Consider the following 23,243-nt stretch of genomic DNA (forward strand, 5'->3'; position numbering starts at 1 on the left):
TATTATGACGGCGGATTTGCCTGGTGCACGCCAGCGGGAGCTGCCGATGTGAGATGCGGCAAAGTAATAAATGCCCGTCTTGGCCGGGTGGCGATGTTGCTGCGGCCCCTCGGGCGCATCTCCTCAAGTCTGGAGAGGATTGCTGCAGCCATGGAGCGTGGGCCTCCAAACGCACCACCTGCACCTGTTGTGCCCCTTCCTCTTCCCCCCCACTCCATCTCCGTCCACCCGCTCCATCAGGAGCGCATCGCGCATTACTCCCGGACCAGATCCCACCGTAGTTCAACATCACGTCTCCTTAAGTCCTCTAATATTTCTTCATTTATGTCATCAACACATCCATGATTCATGGAAATGTTGTGTAAATCACAACAAGCCACAAAGAATGCTGCGACTTTTTGAGGACTGTACTGTAAAGTGCCTCCTGATCTATCCAAACACCTGAAGCGCATTTTCAGTAATATTTTCCTTTGTAATTATGTATGGTTTGCAAAAATGGGAACTGCTGCATCCATTTAGATGAGAGAAGTGTATGCGCGTTGTGCACACGCTACATTATGACCAAGCATGCGCCCCTAAAATAGCATCTGAATAACGCGCCACTGACTTTAGACCAGGTTTATCCTGGTCAGTGGCGGAATTGTTTTCTGAAACTGCAGAATAGGACCACATAACGTTTGCGCCGGAACACGCCTCCTCTTTTCGCTGAACCGCCCCCGGGAGCGCAAATATATTCCCTAATTTACCGACGTGCGTCTGTGGAGGGAAAAGTCCGCTGTGCGTCGGGTGCAAAATAGGAATGATACATGTGTCGGTGTACAAAGGCAATTGCGCTGAGTGCAAGATAGGGCCCCATAGCTGTTAATGCTCTTAGAAGAGATGTAAACACTGATTGGCATGGAGAGGAAGATAAATGAAGAAATGGACCATATAACGTGTGTGTGTGTGTGTGTGTGTGTGTGTGTGTGTGTGAGTGTGTGTGTTACTTGTAAAGGACAGGTCGGTCTTGTAAGGCTTCCATGGCTTGAGTCAACACAGGGCAGATATCACAGGTCTCTTGGGTCAGTCCTCTGCATTCATCTTTGTAGAAAGAAGGAAAAAGGGACAGGAAATGTATCTATAGGAATATAGTCTGTATCCACAACTTTCCACTTCTGGGATTTGTGAGGACTATGGTTAACTGCTCCTCAGATCTCTGCAGGGTAAATCCAGACAGCTAGCTAAACTATCTGTCCAATCTGAGTTTTCTCTCGCACGACTAAAACAACTTTTGAAGGTACACATGTTCCACCGAAATAAGTTCCTGCCCGAGGCTATTTTGCAGCGGCACTGTGCGGAGCTTAGCGCTGCCCACGGCGATTGTGATTGGTTTAAAGAAATGCCAATAAACCCGAGCACGTTTTTCTCTGATCACAGAATGCTATTTGGACAAGCCAGACCCTTCTCCACTCTGCAGCGTGTGGAGGATGGTCTGGCAAAGCGAGACTAATAGGAACAGGACACTATTATCCAACTAATAAATAGCTGCAGTCTTTCTGGTAACTATGCTTGCATTATGCTTCATTCATTGTTGCTAAATGTTTTGGGCCATGGCAACCCTGTTGGCAAGGAGCAAATCAAAGCACCAAGAACATTTTTCAATCATATTTTCCAATGAGTTTGTCCCAAGAAGCCAGTCAGTTTACTTATGCTTCAGACAATACAAACAATGAGTAGGCAGTGGCCAATCTTCCAGACTGTGGGGAAAATGGGTCAAAACACTCCACTATTGTCGGACCATACCTAATGCTTGAAATACAAGTAAATGCCTTCTTTAAACAACATGCACTAATATTTTTGTAAAAATGTAGTTCTCCCTCATAAACTATTGACAAATGCATGTATAGAAGAGAGCCTTCACAAAATAGACTTACTACTACATACAGAGAAATATAAAACAACGTTATAACTGACAGCTCTTTCATTTGAACATTACCGAACGTCCACTTGCCAAATTTCTGGTTTTGTGTCTTTGAACAATTCTAAAGCACAGCAAAATAATCACCTGTAGAGCAACTCATAATTTAGTAGACGCTTTATATTTTGTTAATGTGTATTTACAAAAATACACATTAACAAATGATCTAAATTGTTTATTTCCATTTTAATTTCAATGACAAAACACATGGCTAAGCTGAGTAAAAATTGGGTTTCTGGCACTCTTTTGGTAAAAGTCAGTAGTTATGAGTCACGTGTCCTCAAATGTGTCCTATACACGCCATTACTCTCACTTGAAAGAGCACAATTCTGTATTTAGCTCCATCCGGTTTCAAATAAAAAACTACTGACAAATAATCAAACAGTAGAAACTTAAGACAAAAACTCGTGACAAAAAACTCAAAAGCCTGATTATGGGAAGAAACTTCCTTTCCTTTTTTTCAAAATGCGCTTGCTTCATTGTCAAGTTCAAGTTCAGTATGGAGGCCTTGAACAATGAGGGTTACTGTGAGTCAGTTTTCTCCGTCAGTGGTATTAACTCTGTGTGCTGTACTCACTCTGAGCCCAGCGGTAGAGCTGCTCATAAGAGGTCTCCTGTAACACGGCCATCTGCTCCATGATCTCTAACCTGCAAATAGCGCACAAACCAAGACCACATATTACATACCCATAACCTGCAGCATAGTGTCAGATCCCCGACGGTGACATAAATACCAGACTTAGATGGGTTTGTTTTTCCCCATTCAGGTTGAAAATGAATTTGACAACTAGAACAGCATGGCTGTAAACTGCACTGTTGTTTCATTCTGTCCGAGGAAGTGGAGCACAGAGTAACACTGTGGAGTGAGACGTGCACCTTACCCCGCAGTTTGCTGGTTGGTTCGCAAGAGGATTTTCACATCCTCGTGGATGTGCTTCACTCGTCTGAGAGCTTTGAAGAAATCCTGGGAAATTAAATGACACATGAACATGTTAGGAGCGATATGGGTTGCAGATTTGCAGAAGTCAATATACTTTTTTTTTTGGTCAAAAGAAAATAAAAATAAAAAAATTATAGCTTTGGTAAAAAAAAAAAAAAACACATTCTGGTGTGACCAAGCACAGCTTTTGTAACTGATCATGCAATATTGAATATAAAAAAATAATAATAATAAAAAAAAAAAAAAATTAAAAAAAAAACTTGATTTGAAGCTTACAGATGTTTGATGTTATTTCACATGCTAAATAATATGCATATCACAATCATATAAAAAGTAAAAGGTTTTTAAATCATTTTGTTTTGTTTTTAGCATGTACTGTATAGTAGGTGGTATACAGTATAGTATAAAGTCATAGGGAGGATTGGCAGGAAAAGATAAAAAATTAAATTTTTCAAAATCAGAAACTTTGGTTAATGGATGTGGAATATCTTGACCACATCTTACAACATATTAGATACTATAGCAGCATGTTGGCAGAGTGAGAAGATCAAACTCTTCAACTACAGGACACAGATAGCACTCTCAAGCAAAAAACTGAAGGGAAGTGACAGCTACAGATCGGCAAGACACTAATGTGTACCTGATGTTGCCTCCTCCCATCCCGTGAGTGCAGATGGGAGGATTCTTTCATTGGCTAGTCTACATTAAAATGGAGAATACCTCAGTAATGGGTGCATCCCGAGCCCCTCGCAGTGTGGACATCTCCTCATTAGACAGCTGGAACTTGGCAAGGAAAGCCTGAGCAACCTGAGCTCTCACCTCCAGGCGGTGACTGGGGGGAAATAAGAGATACATGTTGTCAATTGCCATTGTTGCACTTTTATATCTTTTTTTTTTTTAGATTCTTTTTTTTTTCAGCCTTTATTCTGATAGGACAGCAGAAGACATGAAAGGGAAGAGAGGGGGGAATGACATGCAGCAAAGGGCCGCAGGTCAGAATCGAACCCGGGCCCGCTGCGTTGAGGAGTAAACCTCTATATATGGGCGCCCACACTACCAACTGAGCTATCCGGGTGCCCGTACTTTTATATCTTTATAGATAATTATTTTCTCCTCATAATGTTTTGTCATTTCGTTTCTGTTTAGTTCAGTTGGCCCTTTGCTTGTAATCACAATACAATTTGATTTGTCTGTCTTCAAGGTTCAATCCTTGTGGATTTTTATCTCACAACAGCATCCAGATTATTCCTTCCGTCTTTCATTGTTGAGTTTAATCACTGTATTATGTCCCCCCCATTTGTGCTTTCTTACTGTGCAGATAAAAAGCCCCATCAGTGTGGAAAACTGGCATAAAGTATGCATGCTTTTATTAAACAAAAAATAAAAATGATGCATGTTGTCAACAAGCTGTAATGTTTGGAGTCCTACAGCAGATGGCAGTCATACTCCTCACACACACACGCACAGCATTGCTCACAGGGAGTCTCACACAGTCAGAGTGAGACAACAGGGTGGGACACAGAGTTAAGATATCATGTGCAGGAATAAATAACAGAGGAAGACAAGAGACACACAAAGAATACAGAGCCAGATACTGGCCAGGTTTTGTCACTATCGATAAAAGCAGAGCGATCACTATCAGTGTCACTGTAAGTGTCTCAACACAACAGTGACCATGGCAACCGCCCCAGTCAAACAGGGAACTCTGTCACGGGACAGCAGAACAACAGCGAGCACTCCCTCTGTCTCCAGCTTTCCATCCAAACCACCTCGTCTATATCACCCACCCCTCCTGTCTGCGAAAACAAGGCTGGATCAGTAAATCACCAGGTTGTTGTTGTGGAGGAGAAGAACCCGACATTATCTGACCATTGTCTCTCACGCGGCTATTACCAGAGCTCAGCCAGCTGAAAGCAAAGGGTTGTAAATCTGTTACAGGATTCTATGATTGACCATTTCTCTGTACAGCTCGTGGAGCCTCACACGCAGAACCTCAAGGCATCTTTGCCCTTTATGTGTTTTGTGTGTTGAGATTGTGTCGCAACGCACAAAGAGGACAGCGTGGCTGGACCGGCGCCTTTAATTCCATGCACAGATAGGCTTGGAAATTACAGCAACCCAGCTACGATATCTAAAATTCTAAGTAGTGACAATAATTATTATTATAACTGTTTAATTTTATCCACACAGCAGGCCTGTCTCTACTTAAAAAAAGGCTACATGCTTTCACTGTGAGATTGTCCAAAGCAATCTTTAAGTCTGTCACAAATATTTAAAATGATTGGTCTGTTATTTAGGTAATGCAACAGACACATAGCATTTGTATTAATGATACACGTCACTGCCCAACCTTGCACACGCGTACAAAAACACACTGAAGTTGAAGACAGAGTAGAGAAAACTGATGGGAACCCCCACCATGCTACTGAGAGATAAGTTAAAACATGAGGCACTTCAGTTACCTCGTATTCTATCACATTAACAGTAATTTATAAAACAAATTACAAGCTATGCCAATGAGGCTATTCATTAAAATGAGTGATGCATAAATTAGACAAACTAATTCCATGTGAACATGCTTGTCTTCACGCAATACGGGCAATATTAATGTAACAACTGTAAAATCTTGTACAACGAGAAGCTACAAGAAAGGAGATTTTATCACTAATATGCAAATTTATGCAGCAAGCTTTTACAAAAATCAGAAACGCACACATGCACAACATAAAAGGTCCCACATACATACCAGTTTTATGGGAGATAAAATAAATTGGCCATCCGATCCTTACAGCCATAAAAGCTTCATAAGCCTTATCTCATTGGTCACATTTTACACACCATAGCTTGGAATTTAATTCATGAAGCATTAAAGCCGCATACTGCATTTCCACCAACAGTTGGTGCCTTCAAATTTGGTCGTGTTCACTGTGTCTATGTAAGGAGTTGACTTGCATGACCCAGTGATGTTGTGTTCATGATCATGTATGAGATACACTTAAATCTATGTCGAAAAGTTATATTTTAATATATGTTATCAATAAACTTGACACTTGAAATGGCAAAAACACAAAATCATTATCAAGTTTTAAAATTGGTCCAAGGCAATGTCAGTCACCTTGCAACAGCTTTCTCACGGTTAAACCACTTGACCAGCGATTATATAATTCACTCAGCTCTAGATTTGATCGGGCCCAAAAAATCAAACCCGACCCTACCCGAGCCCGTGCACGTTGTGCCCGAGCCCGGCACGACACATTAACTGTAATTATGAGCCTGATTAAAACCCCAACATTTTTTAATACGTGGGCCGTTATAACTGACATTCTCACCTACAATTCAGAGTTGTTTGAACTACAGAAATCTGTTTAGAATTATCTTAATAAATACCATTAATGCAACAAGGACGAACCATGTAAACTGCGCTGTTTGTTTATTCAGAATGGAATGGATCGCAAATGGATCCGAACGTAAAAAAAAAAAAAACTACCAAATACTACCAAACCCTATAGCTCCCTCAGCCGAATACTGTGGGTAACAGATCAAGGCAGCAACATAATCAAAGCCCTGGAACCATTTCTTGTCTCGATCACCTTATTAATACTGTCCTTCGTTACGGTCTGCAAGCTGACGCACTGGCCGACAACAGTGCTGCAGAGGGGGGAGATATGATGTAGCACAGTTGACCTCACACTCAAGTCAGTTCAGGACATGTAGCCTACCCAGAGCTACAGGAGAAGCTGGAGAGGCATAGCTTTCTCCCCACCCAATTAGGCTAATAAAGTAATGATTAAAAAAAACACAAATGCTTGATCAAGGGCCCGGCCCGGCCTGATCATAGCGGCGTAAAATATCGGCCTGGCCCGGCCCGTGGGTCAGGTCGGGTCCGATTCGGGCTTGGGCTCGGGCAGAGAATCTAAACTCTACTCAGCTCCTAGTCTGGATCGACAACAGTTCATTTACTGGCGCTGCCGGATATTCCGCCAGATGTCCCTCGCCATGCAAAACTCTGTTCGTTTTTGGGAAACAACAACAACCTTCGCGCTAGCAAGCTACATGATGAAAATGGCAATTTTGAAGAAAATCTGGATTGCACACAAGAAATGTTTGCTTGGTTCTTTCGGGGAATGATTGTAGAGATTTACAAAGAATACAATTACGGCATTTACTCACTAACTGGGACGTTTTGGGACTGATTGGTGGGGACACATGGCGTTGCACTAGTAAGAGCATATGAGGTTTAACCATGTATCCCGCTAATTTAAATAGCTCACGTTACTGTATTGTGTCAACAGTTCACTTCATTTAATATTGTATGTGGCGTTTTCTTTTGCAGGGTGCAAATGTTACACCAAAACAAGTTCCTTCCGAAGTCCATTTAGCAGATCCAATGTCTTTGCGTCGGGAGCTTAGCGCCGCCCAAGACTATTGGGATTGGTTTTAAAGAAATGGGAACAACCCAGAGCCTTTTTTCTTCTATCCCAGAATGTATGTGTGGAGGGGCCAGACCCTACTCCACAGCGCTTTGGAGATAGATATCTGGCAATGCGAGACTACTCTGCTCCAGTGTCAGAAATATGAACTCACGAGTTTCATTTCAAGGCAGCAATTGTTCCCAATCCCTTGTTTATTAGTGTTTCTATCCATTGGCGTGTTGCACACGGAAGCACCAGCGGAGAAAAACATGTCAAACAGATTCACCCCTGGAAGATAAGAAATGCCTCCAATTTCTCAAGGCCAAAATTGACAGACCTGTTCCTCCAGGATGTTAATCACAGCAAAAGACATAGGTTGCGAAGCCTGTGTACAAGGTGAGGAGAGGGGTACGGTGGGAGCTGTAGCAGCCGAGCAAAGGAGAGCAAGGGAACGGTGGTGGAGCAGCAGGATCGTTTTCTACAGCGCTGTCAGGACATGACACATTCTTCTCCAGACTGTAATTAACAAATACCAGAGAGAGGAAACATCCTTGAGTGAATCGGCAGTGTCACACTGGCAAGTATGTAGAGACTGTGGGCTAGTGGTTCAAGAAGATGAACTAAATTTGTATGCTTTTCTGGAAAGTAAAATTAGATCCAGGTTACATGATGGGATGAAAACGAGTTACAATGTTTCTCTTTATGTCCGTTTGTGTGTGCTCAGATTTCTCAAGTAGGCCAATTGATTTTGTATCTTCAAGCACAGAAATCGTTTAAGCAATATACAGTAACGCAGCACAATCTCATAAACAGCTTTGTCAAACTGAAACACTAAAATTAGTGATGCCTATTTAATAACCTCACAGAGCTGAGCTGATGGTGCAGCACCAAATTTATAAAAACAGTGAAAAACATTTTAATTTCATTTATTTTTTAAATTACACATTTGATTTCTTTAGATTTACAAGACACTTCTTTCATTTCTGAATGATAATCACACAGGATGAACAATAAGAAGATTCAACAAAAGCGAATGTCTAAACCCTCTCATAAGTTGTAAACCATGTGTGTTGATCATCCATTTAAAATCTATTAGTGGCCATTTCAAAGGCTTGCGTGGAAATGTGGCATCCACAAAGCTGTTAGTTAGCCACACGCCAATGATCACAGTCCCATCAGACAAAACAAAGGCACATTCACAGCCATACCCTCATTAACAGCCCGCTGAGCCTTAATAAGGCTCAAGTATCATATTACCCAGGTTGTCATTTTCTGATCGTTCTCGCGGGGGTTTCAGAGCTCCTGATTTAGTAATGACCTACACAGAAGTCATACTTAACCCTTGTGTTGTCTTCGGGTCAAATTTGACCCGTTTTCTAACTATCTATATCAGAAATATGGGTTTCTTTGTTACTACCTAACTGTAATTACCCAAAAGTAACACGGACGATTCCACACATTGCACTTCGCAAGTACGACAAAAGATTGGATCATCATTTCATTGAATTTTGTTCAATTTTTTTGCAATGTTTGGAAACTGTATCATGACTAAACGTTGACCCTTCTGTGGCTTTTTCAGTTTTGACCCAGGAGGACGACAAGTGCACGGTACAATTGAAGACAACATAAGGGTTAAAACATTTGCTTTGTTTTCAGGAACAAAATGCTCTCACTAAAAGACACACTCATCATATGCTGTAGGAATTACTCTGGCAAACAAGTAGCTGCTAGGGGTGGGGGGAATCGATACAGCATAGTATCACGAAAATTTACGTGGCAATACTGTATCGATACACAGACGCCAAGGGTCGGTCTTTTATTATATAAATTGCACATGAGAATTTAACTTTTTGGGACTAGAATAATACAACCAATTGCTTTTCCAGTTCACTAGATGGTGCAGTTGAGTTTTTAGTCAAACAGAGAAATTTACCTTTTTAGATAAAACGGATGTTAACAAAGTTTTTCTTTGGGGACTTAGTTTGAATTAGGAAACATTTTTATAAATTGCAAAGTATCGCAGATTATCGCAACATGTTTAAATATATCGCAATAATATCGTATTGGGACATAAGTATCGTGATAATACCGTATCATGGGAGTGATTCCCACCCCTAGTGGCTGCTACAAGTCAAAAAGCAAAGCGGTTAACTCTTAGTTGTGGTTACTAGATGTATCTACATTGCTCTATGGCATGCAACCAAGTAGGCCTACTGTAGCTGCCTGAGTGGTTCAGTAACAGCTGGAGAACTAAACCAACAGAGCGGCCCCTTCAGCTCGGGCTGCTGCCTAGGCCACACAGTTCACAGAAACATCCGTTTGGGAGACGTCTCAACTTGTTCAGCAGATAACATGTCACGCTAATGCAAAGATCACACAGTGCAGGGCAGCTGGGTAGCGTTACGTTTCATTATGGAACAACACACAACACCTATTTACTGCTCTTGCTGACAGCGTCTTTGAACAGGACCAGCCCAAAACAAAAGAGGACGCACGCCTTCAAGCTGGCAGACAAACACAGGTCGTCCATTCTCATTGGCCCGCCTCTCCCACCTTTGCTTTTGCACACTGTAAGCAATGGTTCCTTTCCTTTTCATTAGAGCTGACAAATGACACAGTGCCACTGGCAGATAAGATAGCAAACAGTCCAGGAGGACAGGCCAGCTCTGTCGGGTAAATACACATCAGGAGCATCTGCAGAGCACAAAATATCAGATTATACTGCTATAATAAGGGTTAGGGCTGCATGATACTGTATCTTTTTTTTTTTTTAAATCATCATCGCAATATTAACTGGTGCAATAAACACATTGCAAAAGGCTGCGACATTTCGCGAAAGATTGATTTATTTTCAATGTTCAAATTGTTCAATAAAAGAATGTTGGAAATGATTTGATTTGGTTTGTTTTAAACGCCACAAGCAATTTGTTATAGTTTAGCAGAATACTGAAAGCGGCAGAAACGAACGGAGTACATTTTAATATCTGTTTATTTATCGCAAGTAATATCATTATTGCGATATTCAACAGCGTTAGTGCATAGTTTCCTCGTATCGTGCAGCCCTAATAAGGGTGAATAGGGGAAATACAAAAACAACTAAAAAAGACAGTGGCCTGGGACTGCAGAGGATTGTGTGACCTGGAATAGATGTGACCGAGAACACCGGAGTGGTGTGGTGCAGTGGGCTGACTGGTGGGTGGCTGAAGGAGGACAGCTTGACTGCACACTTCCCCTGGCAGCTCTTCTGAGACACAATCGCTAAAGACAAGGTCAAAGCCCAGCGTGCAGACACTATCCCATCTGGCTGTGGGGTCATTTTAGTTCTGCGAATGAAAATGTCACGCAGATGGACAGCAGTTCCCAACGGGACCACTATGTAAAAAAAAAAAAAAAGACAAGACAGGAGGGGGAGGGGTGTGCACTCGGAAGGGCATTCAAGTAGAACCTCTGACATTCAACAAGAAACCCTTCACAAAACGACATGTTTATTTCATATATTAATGCATTCATTGTGTCAGCACGTATTCACCGGTGGCTTTGTCCCCGCCGTTGGCTTTTGCTCCTCTCAGATTCAGAGCCCCTCCCCTCCCGTTTCACCTTTACGTCAAGGAGGTCCTGAAGCTGTGCCAGCGGAGCATGGAATTGCCTCGGTACATCACAGCTGTAAGCAGTGTCTTTTGCCAGAAATCTACGTTGTCATTGCCCGCGCCTCTATCTCAACGCACACGGTCGCTGAGCGCTAAGGTCACAGCCGCCACAAAATTCTAATAAACCCCAACCAACCCCAACCCCTCAGCTATCAGCCAACAGGAGAAGGGGTTTCAATTTTCAAATTCGCTGTCAACACTGCCCAGCCTAACTCATAGATTAATGATACCTAGATTAATTTTATTGGCAGGCTTTCAACCAAAAAAATATATATATAAAAAAATCTAGCACTATTCCACGAGTTGCAGTAAAAGTACCCGAGATGCACTGTCTGACTCCACTCATGACTCTATGCCATGGTGCATTGTACTGGATCTGCATATCTGATGGCTCCTAATATGTGTTGTCAGCAAATCTCAATGCAAATGCTCAAATACAGGAACACCGTGATGGGCTGCTCTCCAGTTGTAATAGCCTGGCTCGCAATGAGATAAGGAGCAACGCAGGGTAAACAAGAACTACTTTGATGTGTATCTCAGGGCCAGACATCACAGGACATGACAAATAAAACAAATGAAGCTTCATTAATGATGATCGCTGCCCTCCTTACGCAAATAGACAACTGCAGGAGAAATATTCATCAACCTCATGAATCATTCATCCCTCCTCATCAAAAATAAAGACGTGCTTGCCAGCCCCTCCTGCCCAGCACCATATCTCTCTAACTTTTGACACTAAAGAGAAGCAGCATTTCACAGGCGAGAAATTTACTCTTCAACGTGTTAGTGTTCAAACTTGGTGGGTCATGTCTTTATTTGATAAATAAATTGGAACGCCCCCCCTTTGGTTGACAGCTGCCAGTGGCAACTCCTTTACTCCTTTAAAACAAGGAAGTGCTAACACATCACGCAAGGTCTTACTTTCCAAACAACATGTGTGCAATAAACACTTATCACCATGTCGTTCCTGTAGTGAGCCATGATTGATTTGTCTGGAAACTTAAATAGAAAAAGAGGTCATTTCTATGCAAGGGAAATGAGACCACAGAGAGAGTGAACTGATTGTGTCTAGCTTTGGACTGATGACGATGCCTATCAGTGACGCGTGTGATAGGTTGCCAAAATGACTTCTAGCCTCCAAACAGATAACGGGGGGACGGCAGTACAAGATTTCTTTGAAATTTCGGCAGATATTTTAAAATAAACTAGCCGTCTTATCTTTCACTGACATTTGAGTTTAAATGTTCAGGGTGGCTGCCTCATCCTATGGTCTCATTTTACATTTTGGTGATTTACTTACAATCAGATTGAGAAATGTGGGCTTGCTGTGATAGATTAAGAAAAAGGCTGAGTCTCTCGGATAACTCCCATATCAACAGTTGTTTGAAAGTGAAAAATGCTACAAAACGTGTTCAATGTAATCCATCATAACAGCCCTAAAATAAACAGTGCCAGGTTCAGTTTTTGTTAAAACTACTACTGAAGTTTTTGGAGTGCTCACAGAGCAATCTGAGGCTGTACATTATAAATGTGTAGAGCACTTGACTGCATAAGAGTAAAAGTAATACCCACATTTAGTCCACCAGATTTATGAAGCAAAATATCAGAAAACAAATGCAATCCAATATAAAAAATACCAAACTACTGCCTAAAAATTTACAGCAGAGCTGAATTTACTTTATGACGCACTGTTTCCCAAAGGCAGTAATAATTAAGTTGGATTACATTACATTGCACAGAAGTTTCTACTTTTCTGGTCACTCTGTGTATCAGACTCGTGTAGCGAGTTGAAGTTGACAGATCCCTGATGACTTTGTTTTATAGATCTTTTATTGAGTCAATTTTTTACTTTTTCTTTTATCTGTTGGTATGCTTCTCTTAATCTAAAACTGAAAAATGCATTAACAAAGGCGACCAAGGTCTGTGGTAGTATCACGGGTACTCCATTGCAACAATTGCTAAAGAAAGCAGAATCCATTCTGTCTGACAGCACCTAGAGTTTCAGACCTTGGATTCTGGTTGCCGCTTCAAAACCCCACTAGTCAAAACCAACAGATATAAACACTCCTTCTTACCCTCAGCCATCTCACTGCTAAACTCAAACGGGATAAGGTAATAACAGCTTGACCACCCAACCACGATTGGTAAATATGGCTTTTTAATGATGTTTTTTTTACTATTTTTTATTATTATTATTATTATTATTATTATTAGTTGTATTTAGATTGATCTTTTGTGATTACTGTTGTCACTGCTGCAAAATCAATTGGCCCCTCTGGGAACAAATAAAGTTCTACTTGACTTATAGGCAAACAAAGTCAAAGGCAGCTGGATTTGCTGTTTTCTTCACTGATTCATTATGTCTATCTTAGTTCTAATATACATACAGTGCTCAGAACAAGTGAATACAGCCATGCTAAAGTTGACTAAAAAGAGGAATAAAAAAAAAATCATCTTTTGGAAATTGATCTTAATGCCTTCATTTAAAAAAAAATAAATCCAACCTTTAAGGACACCAATTTTCTTTGTGAATGAATAATGTATCGTAAATAAATAAATAAATAAATGTTCTTCCTTAAAATACAGGGGGCATAAGTAAGTACACCCCTATGTTAAATTCCCATAGAGGCAGGCAGATTTTTATTTTTAAAGGCCAGTTATTTCATGGATCCAGGATACTATGCATCCTGATAAAGTTCCCTTGGCCTTTGGAATTAAAATACCCCCCCCCCACATCATCACATAGCCTTCACCATACCTAGAGATTGGATGTTTTTTTGAAGTTCGCCTAATAGCTGGTTTGATTTGGATTGAGAGAGGATTTTATGGAAAGTACCCCATGCCAATCTAATTTCCTCATTTTTTTAATTAAGGTATTAAAATCAATTTCCAAAAGATGATTTTTTTTAGTCAACTTTAGCATGGGCGTATTCACTTATGCTGAGCACTGTATGTCAGGTTATAAGGTTAACCCTGGGCAGTAACACATGCACACATACATCCCCACATATGCAAACACACACACAAAATGTTTACCCCTTTAGGTTCAACTCACTTTTCTCCCTGCAGCTTGTTGGTTTTTACTATGAGGTCTTGAGTTTGCTCCTTCGCAGCCTGTTGAAGAAAAGTTGCTGTGTTTTTAAAAGATGGCTTACAAGCATTATGTTCTCAAAAGAAATGTAATAAATCTGTCATATGAAAGTGTCAGATTGATGTTTCACATTTGATACACACCATAGACAAATATATGACTCTGTATTGTTGTTATGAAGAGTCAAGCTTCAGTATATCATCATATGTACAGGAGAATTTCAAACAACATGCAGCGATGATATACTGTACCTTTAATCTATTGGTCATTTCTTCACAACATGTGCTCATGGCCTGGACATCCTCATGAACACTTTCAAGCTCCTATGGAGAACATGAAGTCACAGTTACAACAGCAACGAGGCAGATGCAACTCCGTTCACACACGCAAAGTCAAACGAGTGCCACAACTGTTAAAAAGTAGCCTGCTTTAATCACAGGTTTTCAGATTCTCCATTACAGGCATTGGTCTTGTGATGATGGTGCTAATACATTCTCAAAGAACTGGGGGTTCTCAGTCTGCCTGAGGGGAGGGTGGTGAACAGGGAGTGTCCGGGGTGTGAGGTGTCCTGCCTGATGTTTGTGTTGTTGGCAACATATTGCAAAAATAGAGATTTCCATGTCTTTTTGATTATAAAGCAGTCGGGGTGCTATATAAATACTATGAAAGTATCAAAATGCTGAAATTCAGAGAAATGCACAAAGTTTGTATTCAGAAACTGTGCCTTTAAACGAGCCTTCAGGACTCCGTGCAGTTGTGATGTCACAACCATACTATAGATAGAAAGTGCTGCTACAATGCCGTTACAGTCATTCCCTGGCTGCGGTGACAATGCAAGGACTCCAAGATCGCAGATGCGGAAGACCTGAAAACGCTGACCAATCAGAGCAGACTGGGCTTTTATTCTGGAGGGGGACTTAAAGAGACAGGAGCTACAATGGAGCGTTTCAGACAGAGGGGGAACACACCGGTATATTCAGACAGGCAGTATGATAAAAATAATGTTTTTGAACCTGAAATAAGCAGAATATGGGACCTTTGACAATTTAGAGGTGAAACTACATAACAGTCTGAATGAGAGAACAGTTGTTAACAGGGGTGGGAATCACCAGAGGCCTCACGATACAATATCATCACGATACAATATTATTGTGATTTTAAAGATATTGCAATATTCTGCGATATATTGCAATTTATTACCTTTTTCAAACTATAAATTTTTCCCAATTTCAAATGATGTCCCCTTTGTCAACATCTGTTTTTATCTAAAAAGATACATTTCTCTGTTAGTTAATATCACTTCAATTGTATTGCTGCAAAATGGGATTGTCAAGCAGACAAACTGACCAACACATATATATAATAATAGATCGATACTTGCTGTCTGTGTATCGATACAGTATTGCCACGGAAAATATTGCGATACTATGCTGTATTGATTTTTTCCCCCCACCTCATTTTTAAAAAGGAATCACTGCACAGGCACTTTTAGCTGGTTAGAATGAGTTGGACGTGGGTGTTGTTTAAGGTGTAAAGGTAATAAACTGTATTTTATTGCAAATCTCTAGGTTACCTCTTTTACGTCCTTAAATATTCGTGCAAACTCCTCGTTGATCGAAAGGCTTCGTCTCTCAATGTCACCGCGAAGATTTCTCCTCGTGCGCAAACTGTTTTCGGTGAAGAACACAGAGAGCGCCTTCAGAGCCTCCAGCATCTCCTGAAAGCACATACCGATATAATGTTAGTTGGGTGTAGAGCTGGGCAATATATCGATATCGTGATACGACACTAGATATCGTCTTACATTTTGGATATCGTAATATGACATAAGTGTTGTCTTTTCCTGGTTTTAAAGGCTGCATTACAGTTAAATTATGTAATTTTCTGAACTTACCAGACTGTTGTAACTGTTCTATTATTTGCCTTTACCCACTTAGTCATTATATCCACATTACTGGTGATTATTTATCTAAAATATCATTGTGTAAATATTTTGTGAAAGCACCAACAGTCAACACTACAATATCGTTGCAGTATCGATATCGAGGTATTCGGTCAAAAATATCGTGATATTGGATTTTCTCCATATCGCCCAGCCCTAGTTGGGTGTTGTGACAAACATTGCATCACTGAGAATACCTTTCCATTGTACACAAACCTGCGCGGAACGAGCTACATCAATCACTGTCAGAATACGTTTCCCTTCGCTAACGTGGACTAATGTTAACCCTTCAGTACCTAGGATTGGGAAACTGTTTGTGATGGGGATACAAGCTAGGACACGACACACAAGTGCATACAGTCTATACTAGGCGTTGTGGGTGAGGAACTGTATCATTTTCCTCCAAACATGTATCCCTGTGTGGTTGACAACAATATCACCTAAGAGCAGAATTATTGTTATTAATTGTTCAGTTGTGACGCGACTAGCTTTGCATTTCGAGCTAACGTTAATGTTGGCTGGCTAGCCAGAAGCTAGCTAGCTAAACTCTTCCATCTTACCTTGTCATTGTCAAGCCTCGTCTCCAGTATTTTGTTAAGCTTCCGTGACAGCGGGTTATTGGGTTGAGATGCCGCATTTGCGTTCTGTGTTACAGTGGTGCTATCAGTTGAAATTTCTACTTTAGTATCAGCCATTGTACACAAACACCTCCACGTCAACTTTCGGAAAAATGTTTTGGTCCGTCTGAAATTAACGTCCGGTCGGCATGGAGGAGAACGATAGGTTCCGCTACGCGGGTATATTTATTTTTGTTAAAATACGTTGTTTACTAAAGAGGTGATGTCATCAAGGAATGATGACGGTAATGTTATCATGAAAATATAATATTTCTTGCTCTTTAGGCTTTCTCGATCCTTGAAGAAGCTCTGTTATTATATTATTGTGGAGTTTTAATGGAATATTCTTTAACGTTATAAGGTGGAGCGGTGGAGTTAAGAGGCTCATTTAGCCAGATCATTGGGTCGGTATCTGAGTCAGATTCAGTTTTAGAGATAAGAGAAACAAGATCATAATTTAAATAGGAAAATGTTTAAAGTGAGAGAGAAGAGAGCAATGCTGCGTTTAAATGCTGTTGGAAATATGTTAATACATTATTATAATAATTGTTATATCAATAAATAAGTCAGATAAAATTAATAATATGAACAAATCTAATTTAAACATCCTCAAGTAGACAGATTTTTGACCCAATCCTTGGGTCCTACCTGATAGTAGGCTATGGTGGTAATATGACTTAATTTATTAATAAATCGCAGATATATTATAATTACTTTTTCAACATCAGTTTATAAAGGGCAAAGTACACACAGGCCGTACAGTAGCCTATACATGTTCATATATCAGGCTTAATATCTGATTGTGCTGCTTTAAAAGCAACTAATACTTCCAAAATATTGCTTTAGTTGTATTTATTAATCAACAGAACACATTGACTCCAAAAGGTAATATGTTAATGTGAGAACACTTATTTTCAACACTGTCTCAAGAAGTTAAATACCAAGGCAGACTCAACATGCAACACATATAAAACAAAAAAAGAAGAAACACTTAAAACCATAATTATATCAAATGTAAGATATTTATTAATAATGATAATTACCATATTCCACTATACTACACTAATACTTTCATCACTCACTTTATAACTTTCATCGCTACAACAACTGCATTGACGTTTACTAGATTCAGAATTGTTGTTTCCAAGTCTACTGTAGCAGTTTACGAGGCGTACTTGAATGCATCAGGAGCATACATGTAGGGAATGATAGTAGCTGCGAGTCCAGCCCCACTGGATGGGGATTTGTGTGATTGATGGTCACCTCCCGGGAGTGTTTTATGGACACGCCCCCCCCCGCCCTCTCTCTCTCTCTCTCTCTCTCTCTCTCTCTCTCTCTCTCTCTCTCTCTCTCTCTCTCTCTCTCTCTCTCTCTCACTCTCTCTGAGCAGGAATGTGGAAACAGGAGTCCAGTCAGTGAGCGCTGCACGTTTCTCCACAGCACAGAAGTGAATAATTGATCTGTGCCTCGGCCAGATATATTGATGGGGAAGAAGTGAATCGTGAACGGATTCTGCGGTCACTTTTTTGGATTTACGTTCTTTGCTCGAACGAATTTCTTTTCTTTTTTTTTCCCTCGACTGAAGAAAAGTTTGCTTTGAGACCCAACACAGCTGGAGTCGGCAGATGGAAATAAGCTCTCAGTGTCCACCGAGCGCACCTTATTCCGGAGCTCTCCCAACATGTAAGCTTTCTTCTTCTCTTACTTGGTCCTTTTTCTTTGCCTTGTTGTCCTGATTCACATTCCGAGAGTGTGAGCACTGCGATAATACAGCGTGTTCCGTGAGGTCACCCCTAACGAAAAATCACTATAGTGGCTGCTCCTGCAGGGACTTTCTACTGTCTTTCCTCAACCAAATGTCCAGTTTCCATTGCGTCTGTGGTACTTAATGGCTATTCATATGCTACTATAGTCCTATAACATGCCATAGGCTGCATTGTTTGTAGTTCTTCTGTGATGTGTGTATGATATCATTATAAAGTTTATAATAGGAATGCTGTTGCTGTTAACTAAATTCACAGTAACCACACCTAATAATACTAGTTGTTCTAATAATAGCCTACCTGTAGTTGTTATGCATATCCACTGCAGCCTTAAATGTGCTGAATTATGAATGTGAACTAACAGCTAGGATTGTTAATTATTTCTTAACATTCCTCTATGTTGGTGAACGAAACTATTAAAGAAATGAGTAAGATATATGAAATGTACGCCTGAGTTTGATCATTTTTGGACTGTGTTTGCCAATTTGTTAAGTGTATATCTGCTTACTTCGTGGTTTAGGGTAAAAGTGCTTCAGTCTACAGAAAAAAAAGATCTAACAAACTAATGAGTTATACTCTCTAATTGGATTCTTTCATATCTGTGTTTATAGCTGCAGCTATAATGACTGCGGAACAGGTTTTTGGTTTTCAGCTCATCGAGCTGTGGGTTATCATGTTATTTCAAAAGCCAACAACTTGTTCCCACAGATGACTTTTCTGTCTTCTGTTTGTCTTCCTCCTGACAGGGACCCGGAGTCACTGAGAAGGTGAAGGCTGCTAGTGTTAAATGCTCACTGCCAGGCTTCCCACAACACACTGACTGCTCATATAACTGCTGTTAGTTCAGTGACTGTGTGAACCGTTCGCAGACTGTTTACCATGGCTTCTAGTCTGACATGCACGGGTGTTATCTGGGCCCTGCTGTCCCTGCTGTGTGCCGCTGCCTCCTGCGTTGGCTTCTTCATGCCCTACTGGCTGCTGGGGACACAGATGGACAAGCCAGTGTCCTTTGGCACGTTCAGACGCTGCTCCTACCCGGTGAGGGACGAGGAGAAGCAAGCCACGGTGATGCTGGAGCAGTGTGGGCGCTACGCTTCCTTCAACGGCATCCCGAGTCTGGAGTGGAGGATCTGCACGGTGGTGACGGGCGTGGGATGCGGCCTCCTCCTGCTGGTGGCCCTCACAGCTCTCATGGGCTGCTGCATCTCTGACCTCATCTCGCGTACAATCGGCCGGGTGGCCGGCGGCATCCAGTTTGTTGGAGGTGAGTTTACATCTCTGGGATTTGTTTGTGTGTTTGTGGCAGTGGTGGCCTAAAGGTTAGAGAAGCGAGCTTGGGACCGGGAGGTTGTTGGTTCAATCCCCAGACCGACAGGATAAAATCTGGGTGGGGAAGGTGAAAGAGCAGCGCTTGTCCCTCCCTCATTACCACCACTGAGGTGCCCTTGAGCAAGGCCCTTAACCTCCAACCGCTCCAGTGGAGCTGCTCAGTGGCCAGCAGATCAGACTGTGGTTGTACAGGGCAGCTTCCAGGTATGAGAGGCTTCCTCTCAGTGAACCTTCCCTGAATAAATAAAGGTTAAATAACAAAAAAAGTGTCTGCAGTGGGTAGTTCTGTTCTGACTGAGGGGGTGCAGAGCAGAGGTTGTTTGGATGGTTTACCTTACATTGAAAGACAGGTTTTAATTTAACTCCTAAGATATAGATATAGATTTTGGACTGGGAGCTTTTAATGGTTGTAATTAACTTCTCATAAAATTTGTTTTGAACTCTCTGACAGGGAGTGAAGCAAGGGAACAATGAGGCATAGAAATCTTGATGCAAATTTCACCTCTGGCCAACTTTTCGTTGCCAACAAACCTGCTGTTGACCCAGAAAAGCTGTTGTTTCCATAGATACTCGGCTCCACAAGAAATTAAAAGTGTCCCAGTGAGATGTGGTCATGTAACTCGGTTAATATTCTGGATCAACAGAAGTACATTTCCACACAATAAAGCCTGACATGTCAGGCTTTGTCCCCCACCTTCTGCTCTCTGTGTGTTGCCGTTCTCAAAATCCCTTCGCTACGGGAAACAACAAAAAACTTCTAGCTAGCGAGCTACACGCTGAAAATGGCACGTTTAAATTTTTTTTGGGATTGTCCAACGAGGCAAGCCTGATTGGTTCTTTTAGGGAATCGTTGTAAAGATTTACACAGAATATGTTTACGGCCTTTACTCTCAACTGGGACGTTTTGGGCCCGATTGGTGGGATTGCTGTGAACGAAGTACACACGGAGATACACTGGTAAGAGCCAATGAGGTTTAACTAGAGCTGGGCAATATATCGATATTATATCGATATCGTGATATGAGACTAGATATCGTCTTAGATTTTGGATATCGTAATATGGCATAAGTGCTGTCTTTTCCTGGTTTTAAGGCTACATTACAGTAAAGTGATGTACTTTTCTGAACTTACCAGACTGTTCTAGCTATTCTATTATTTGCCTTTACCCTCTTAGTCATTATATCCACATTACTGATGATTATTTATCAAAAATCTCATTGTGTAAATATTTTGCGACAGCACCAATAGTCAACACTACAATATTGTTGCGGTATCGATATTGAGGTATTTGGTCAAAAATATCGTGATATTTGATTTCCTCCATATCGCCCAGCCCTAGGTTTAACCATAGACTGTTAATAATAATGGACAACGCATCTGGTTCGCAAAATTACGACTCCCACTATGGCCACCCCAAGACCCAATGGCGTGGCCATAGTGGTCGATTGGTAGGGGTTAGGCATTTGACCCCGAGTCGTTAAGTTTAGGATAGCCGATTGGTCAGGGGGATAGGACCTGAACAAATTAGGTTACGATACCTTGCGTAAGCATGGATGCCTGGCCAATATTAACTATTGAATGCCGGTTCTTGGCGTGCCCGTAGTGGGAAAAAAAATATTGCATCCGGTTCGGCAAAGTACTGCAAATGCGGAAGTGCCTTAAACCTGCATTCTATCTGAATTCCAACAGGGGGAGACACGTGCAGTTGCAAAAGGAGGTCGGTTTCTGTAGAAGTCTATGAGAAAGTGACCCACTTCTCACTTGACTTATTACCTCAGGAAACTAGTTTTAAGTCTTCTGCAACACAGAATGATGTTCATGTTTTGAATTATGGTCTCGTTGATTTTAAAATTGGCAATAAAGCAGGGGGTGTTTTAGGGCGCGGCTATGATGTCATTGCCAGTGAAAGTGTGTAACGTAACGTGGCTCCTCCCTCACTCTTCCCTCTCGTCTAAAATCGTCACATCCGCAACCAGGATGGCTGCGCCCGTAACGGCAAACTCGACGACTCAGAGCATATCTCCAAAAACCAATGGGTGACGTCACACATGCTCTGTCCATTAATATTAACAGTCTATGGGTTTAACCATGTATCCAACTAATTTAAATAGCTCATGTTACTGTATTGTGTCAACAATTAACTTCATTTAAAGGAACAGGCCGACTTATTGTGACTTTAGCTTATTCACCGTATCCCCCAGAGTTAGACAAGTCCATACATACTCTTCTCATCTCCGTGCGAGTTGTAACTCTGTCTGACGCCCCCAGCGCTAGCTAAGCCTAGCACAGATCCTGGAGGTAACTGGTTCCAACTAGCCTACTGCTCCCAATAAGTGACAAAATAACGCCAACATGTTCCTGTTTACATATTGTGATTTGTATAGTCACAGGGTGTACAAATAACAAGGTCACTATGCTTTTACTATCTAGTAATTGTTGACTCTATTACTCCAACTCTGAGCGAACTCCAGGCGAACTCTCTGCTACTCACCACAGGGCTTCAGGTGCTGCTAGCAAATCACTCCGCCCAAGTAGCAGAAGTAGCAGTGCTTCGCCTTTCTGAGAATATAGTTCCCAGTTTGTATACGGTTAGAAGATGGCTGTTTCTCATGTGACCTTGTTATTTGTACACCCTGTGACTCTACAAATCACAACATGTAAATAGGAACATGTTGGCGTTATTTTGTCACTTATTGGGAGCAGTAGGCTAGTTGGAACCAGTTACCTCCAGGATCTGTGCTAGGCTTAGCTAGCGCTGGGGGCGTCAGACAGAGTTACAACACGCACGGAGATGAGAAGGGTATGTATGGAGTTATCTAACTCTGGGGGATACGGTGAATAAGCTAAAGTCACAATAAGTTGCCGTGTTCCTTTAAGATTGTCTGTAGCGTTTTCTTTTGAGGGGTGCAAATGTTCCACCAAAACATGTTCCTTCCCGAGACTATTTAGCAGAGCCACCGTCCCTGCGCCCGGAGCTTAGCACCGCCCGCGACGATTGTGATTGGTTTAAAGAAATGCAAACAACCCAGAGAGTTTTTTTTTCTCCTGTCCTAGAATATATGTGTGGATGGGCCAGACCTTACTCCACAGCGCTGTGGAGACAGGTCTGGCAATGCGAGGCTACTAATGACGTCGTTTTACTTGACATTTCTTAACTCATGACATGATTTAAAAGCAGCACACACAATTCTGCACATTGCTGTACTGGATTGAGTGAATATTTGAAAGAACGTTTCGATAAATTGATTTGATTTGATGAGTTGATTTCACATCAAGTGTGTTGGTGCCAAAGGTGTGGCTTCAGCCCCATTTTAAAAAGCTTGGATTGGGCAGACATATCGTAAACAAGGTGGAGCATATAGTTTGATGAAGAAAACTTTTCCTTTTCTTAATACCTTCCTGTATTTTACTAAATGTGCAGCATATTTTGACATCGATTCATATCTTTTGTTTTCAGTTTGACCAATGAAATGATGGAAAATTGTGGTTCATTTGGGCTGCCCAAAATTTATCTGTGATTTCTGGTTTTGATCCACAATGCCCCC

At 41.3% G+C, this 23,243-nt stretch overlaps 2 protein-coding genes across 2 annotated transcripts in view; one reads left to right on the plus strand and one right to left on the minus strand.

Annotated features, from left to right (window-relative positions):
* Nucleotides 1–16,684, minus strand: part of cog6 (component of oligomeric golgi complex 6) — a 31,040-nt gene extending 14,356 nt beyond the window's left edge. The window contains exons 1-8 of the mRNA XM_039781913.1: nt 16,550–16,684; nt 15,621–15,764; nt 14,299–14,370; nt 14,012–14,070; nt 3,618–3,729; nt 2,839–2,921; nt 2,535–2,605; nt 987–1,080 (exon numbers count right to left, since the gene is read on the minus strand). Coding sequence (XP_039637847.1) covers nt 987–1,080; nt 2,535–2,605; nt 2,839–2,921; nt 3,618–3,729; nt 14,012–14,070; nt 14,299–14,370; nt 15,621–15,764; nt 16,550–16,684 — 770 coding nt within the window. The remainder of the gene's footprint in view (nt 1–986; nt 1,081–2,534; nt 2,606–2,838; nt 2,922–3,617; nt 3,730–14,011; nt 14,071–14,298; nt 14,371–15,620; nt 15,765–16,549) is intronic.
* A 1,292-nt stretch (nt 16,685–17,976) lies between these two features.
* The window catches only part of LOC120546748 (LHFPL tetraspan subfamily member 6 protein), a 60,027-nt gene continuing 54,760 nt past the window's right edge, over nt 17,977–23,243 (plus strand). The window contains exons 1-2 of the mRNA XM_039781927.1: nt 17,977–18,289; nt 19,116–19,633. Of these exons, the coding sequence (XP_039637861.1) occupies nt 19,249–19,633 (385 nt within the window). The 5' untranslated portion in view covers nt 17,977–18,289; nt 19,116–19,248. The remainder of the gene's footprint in view (nt 18,290–19,115; nt 19,634–23,243) is intronic.

The sequence above is a fragment of the Perca fluviatilis genome, chromosome 2 (genome assembly GCF_010015445.1).
Source record: "Perca fluviatilis chromosome 2, GENO_Pfluv_1.0, whole genome shotgun sequence".
NCBI classification, from domain to species: domain Eukaryota; kingdom Metazoa; phylum Chordata; class Actinopteri; order Perciformes; family Percidae; genus Perca; species Perca fluviatilis.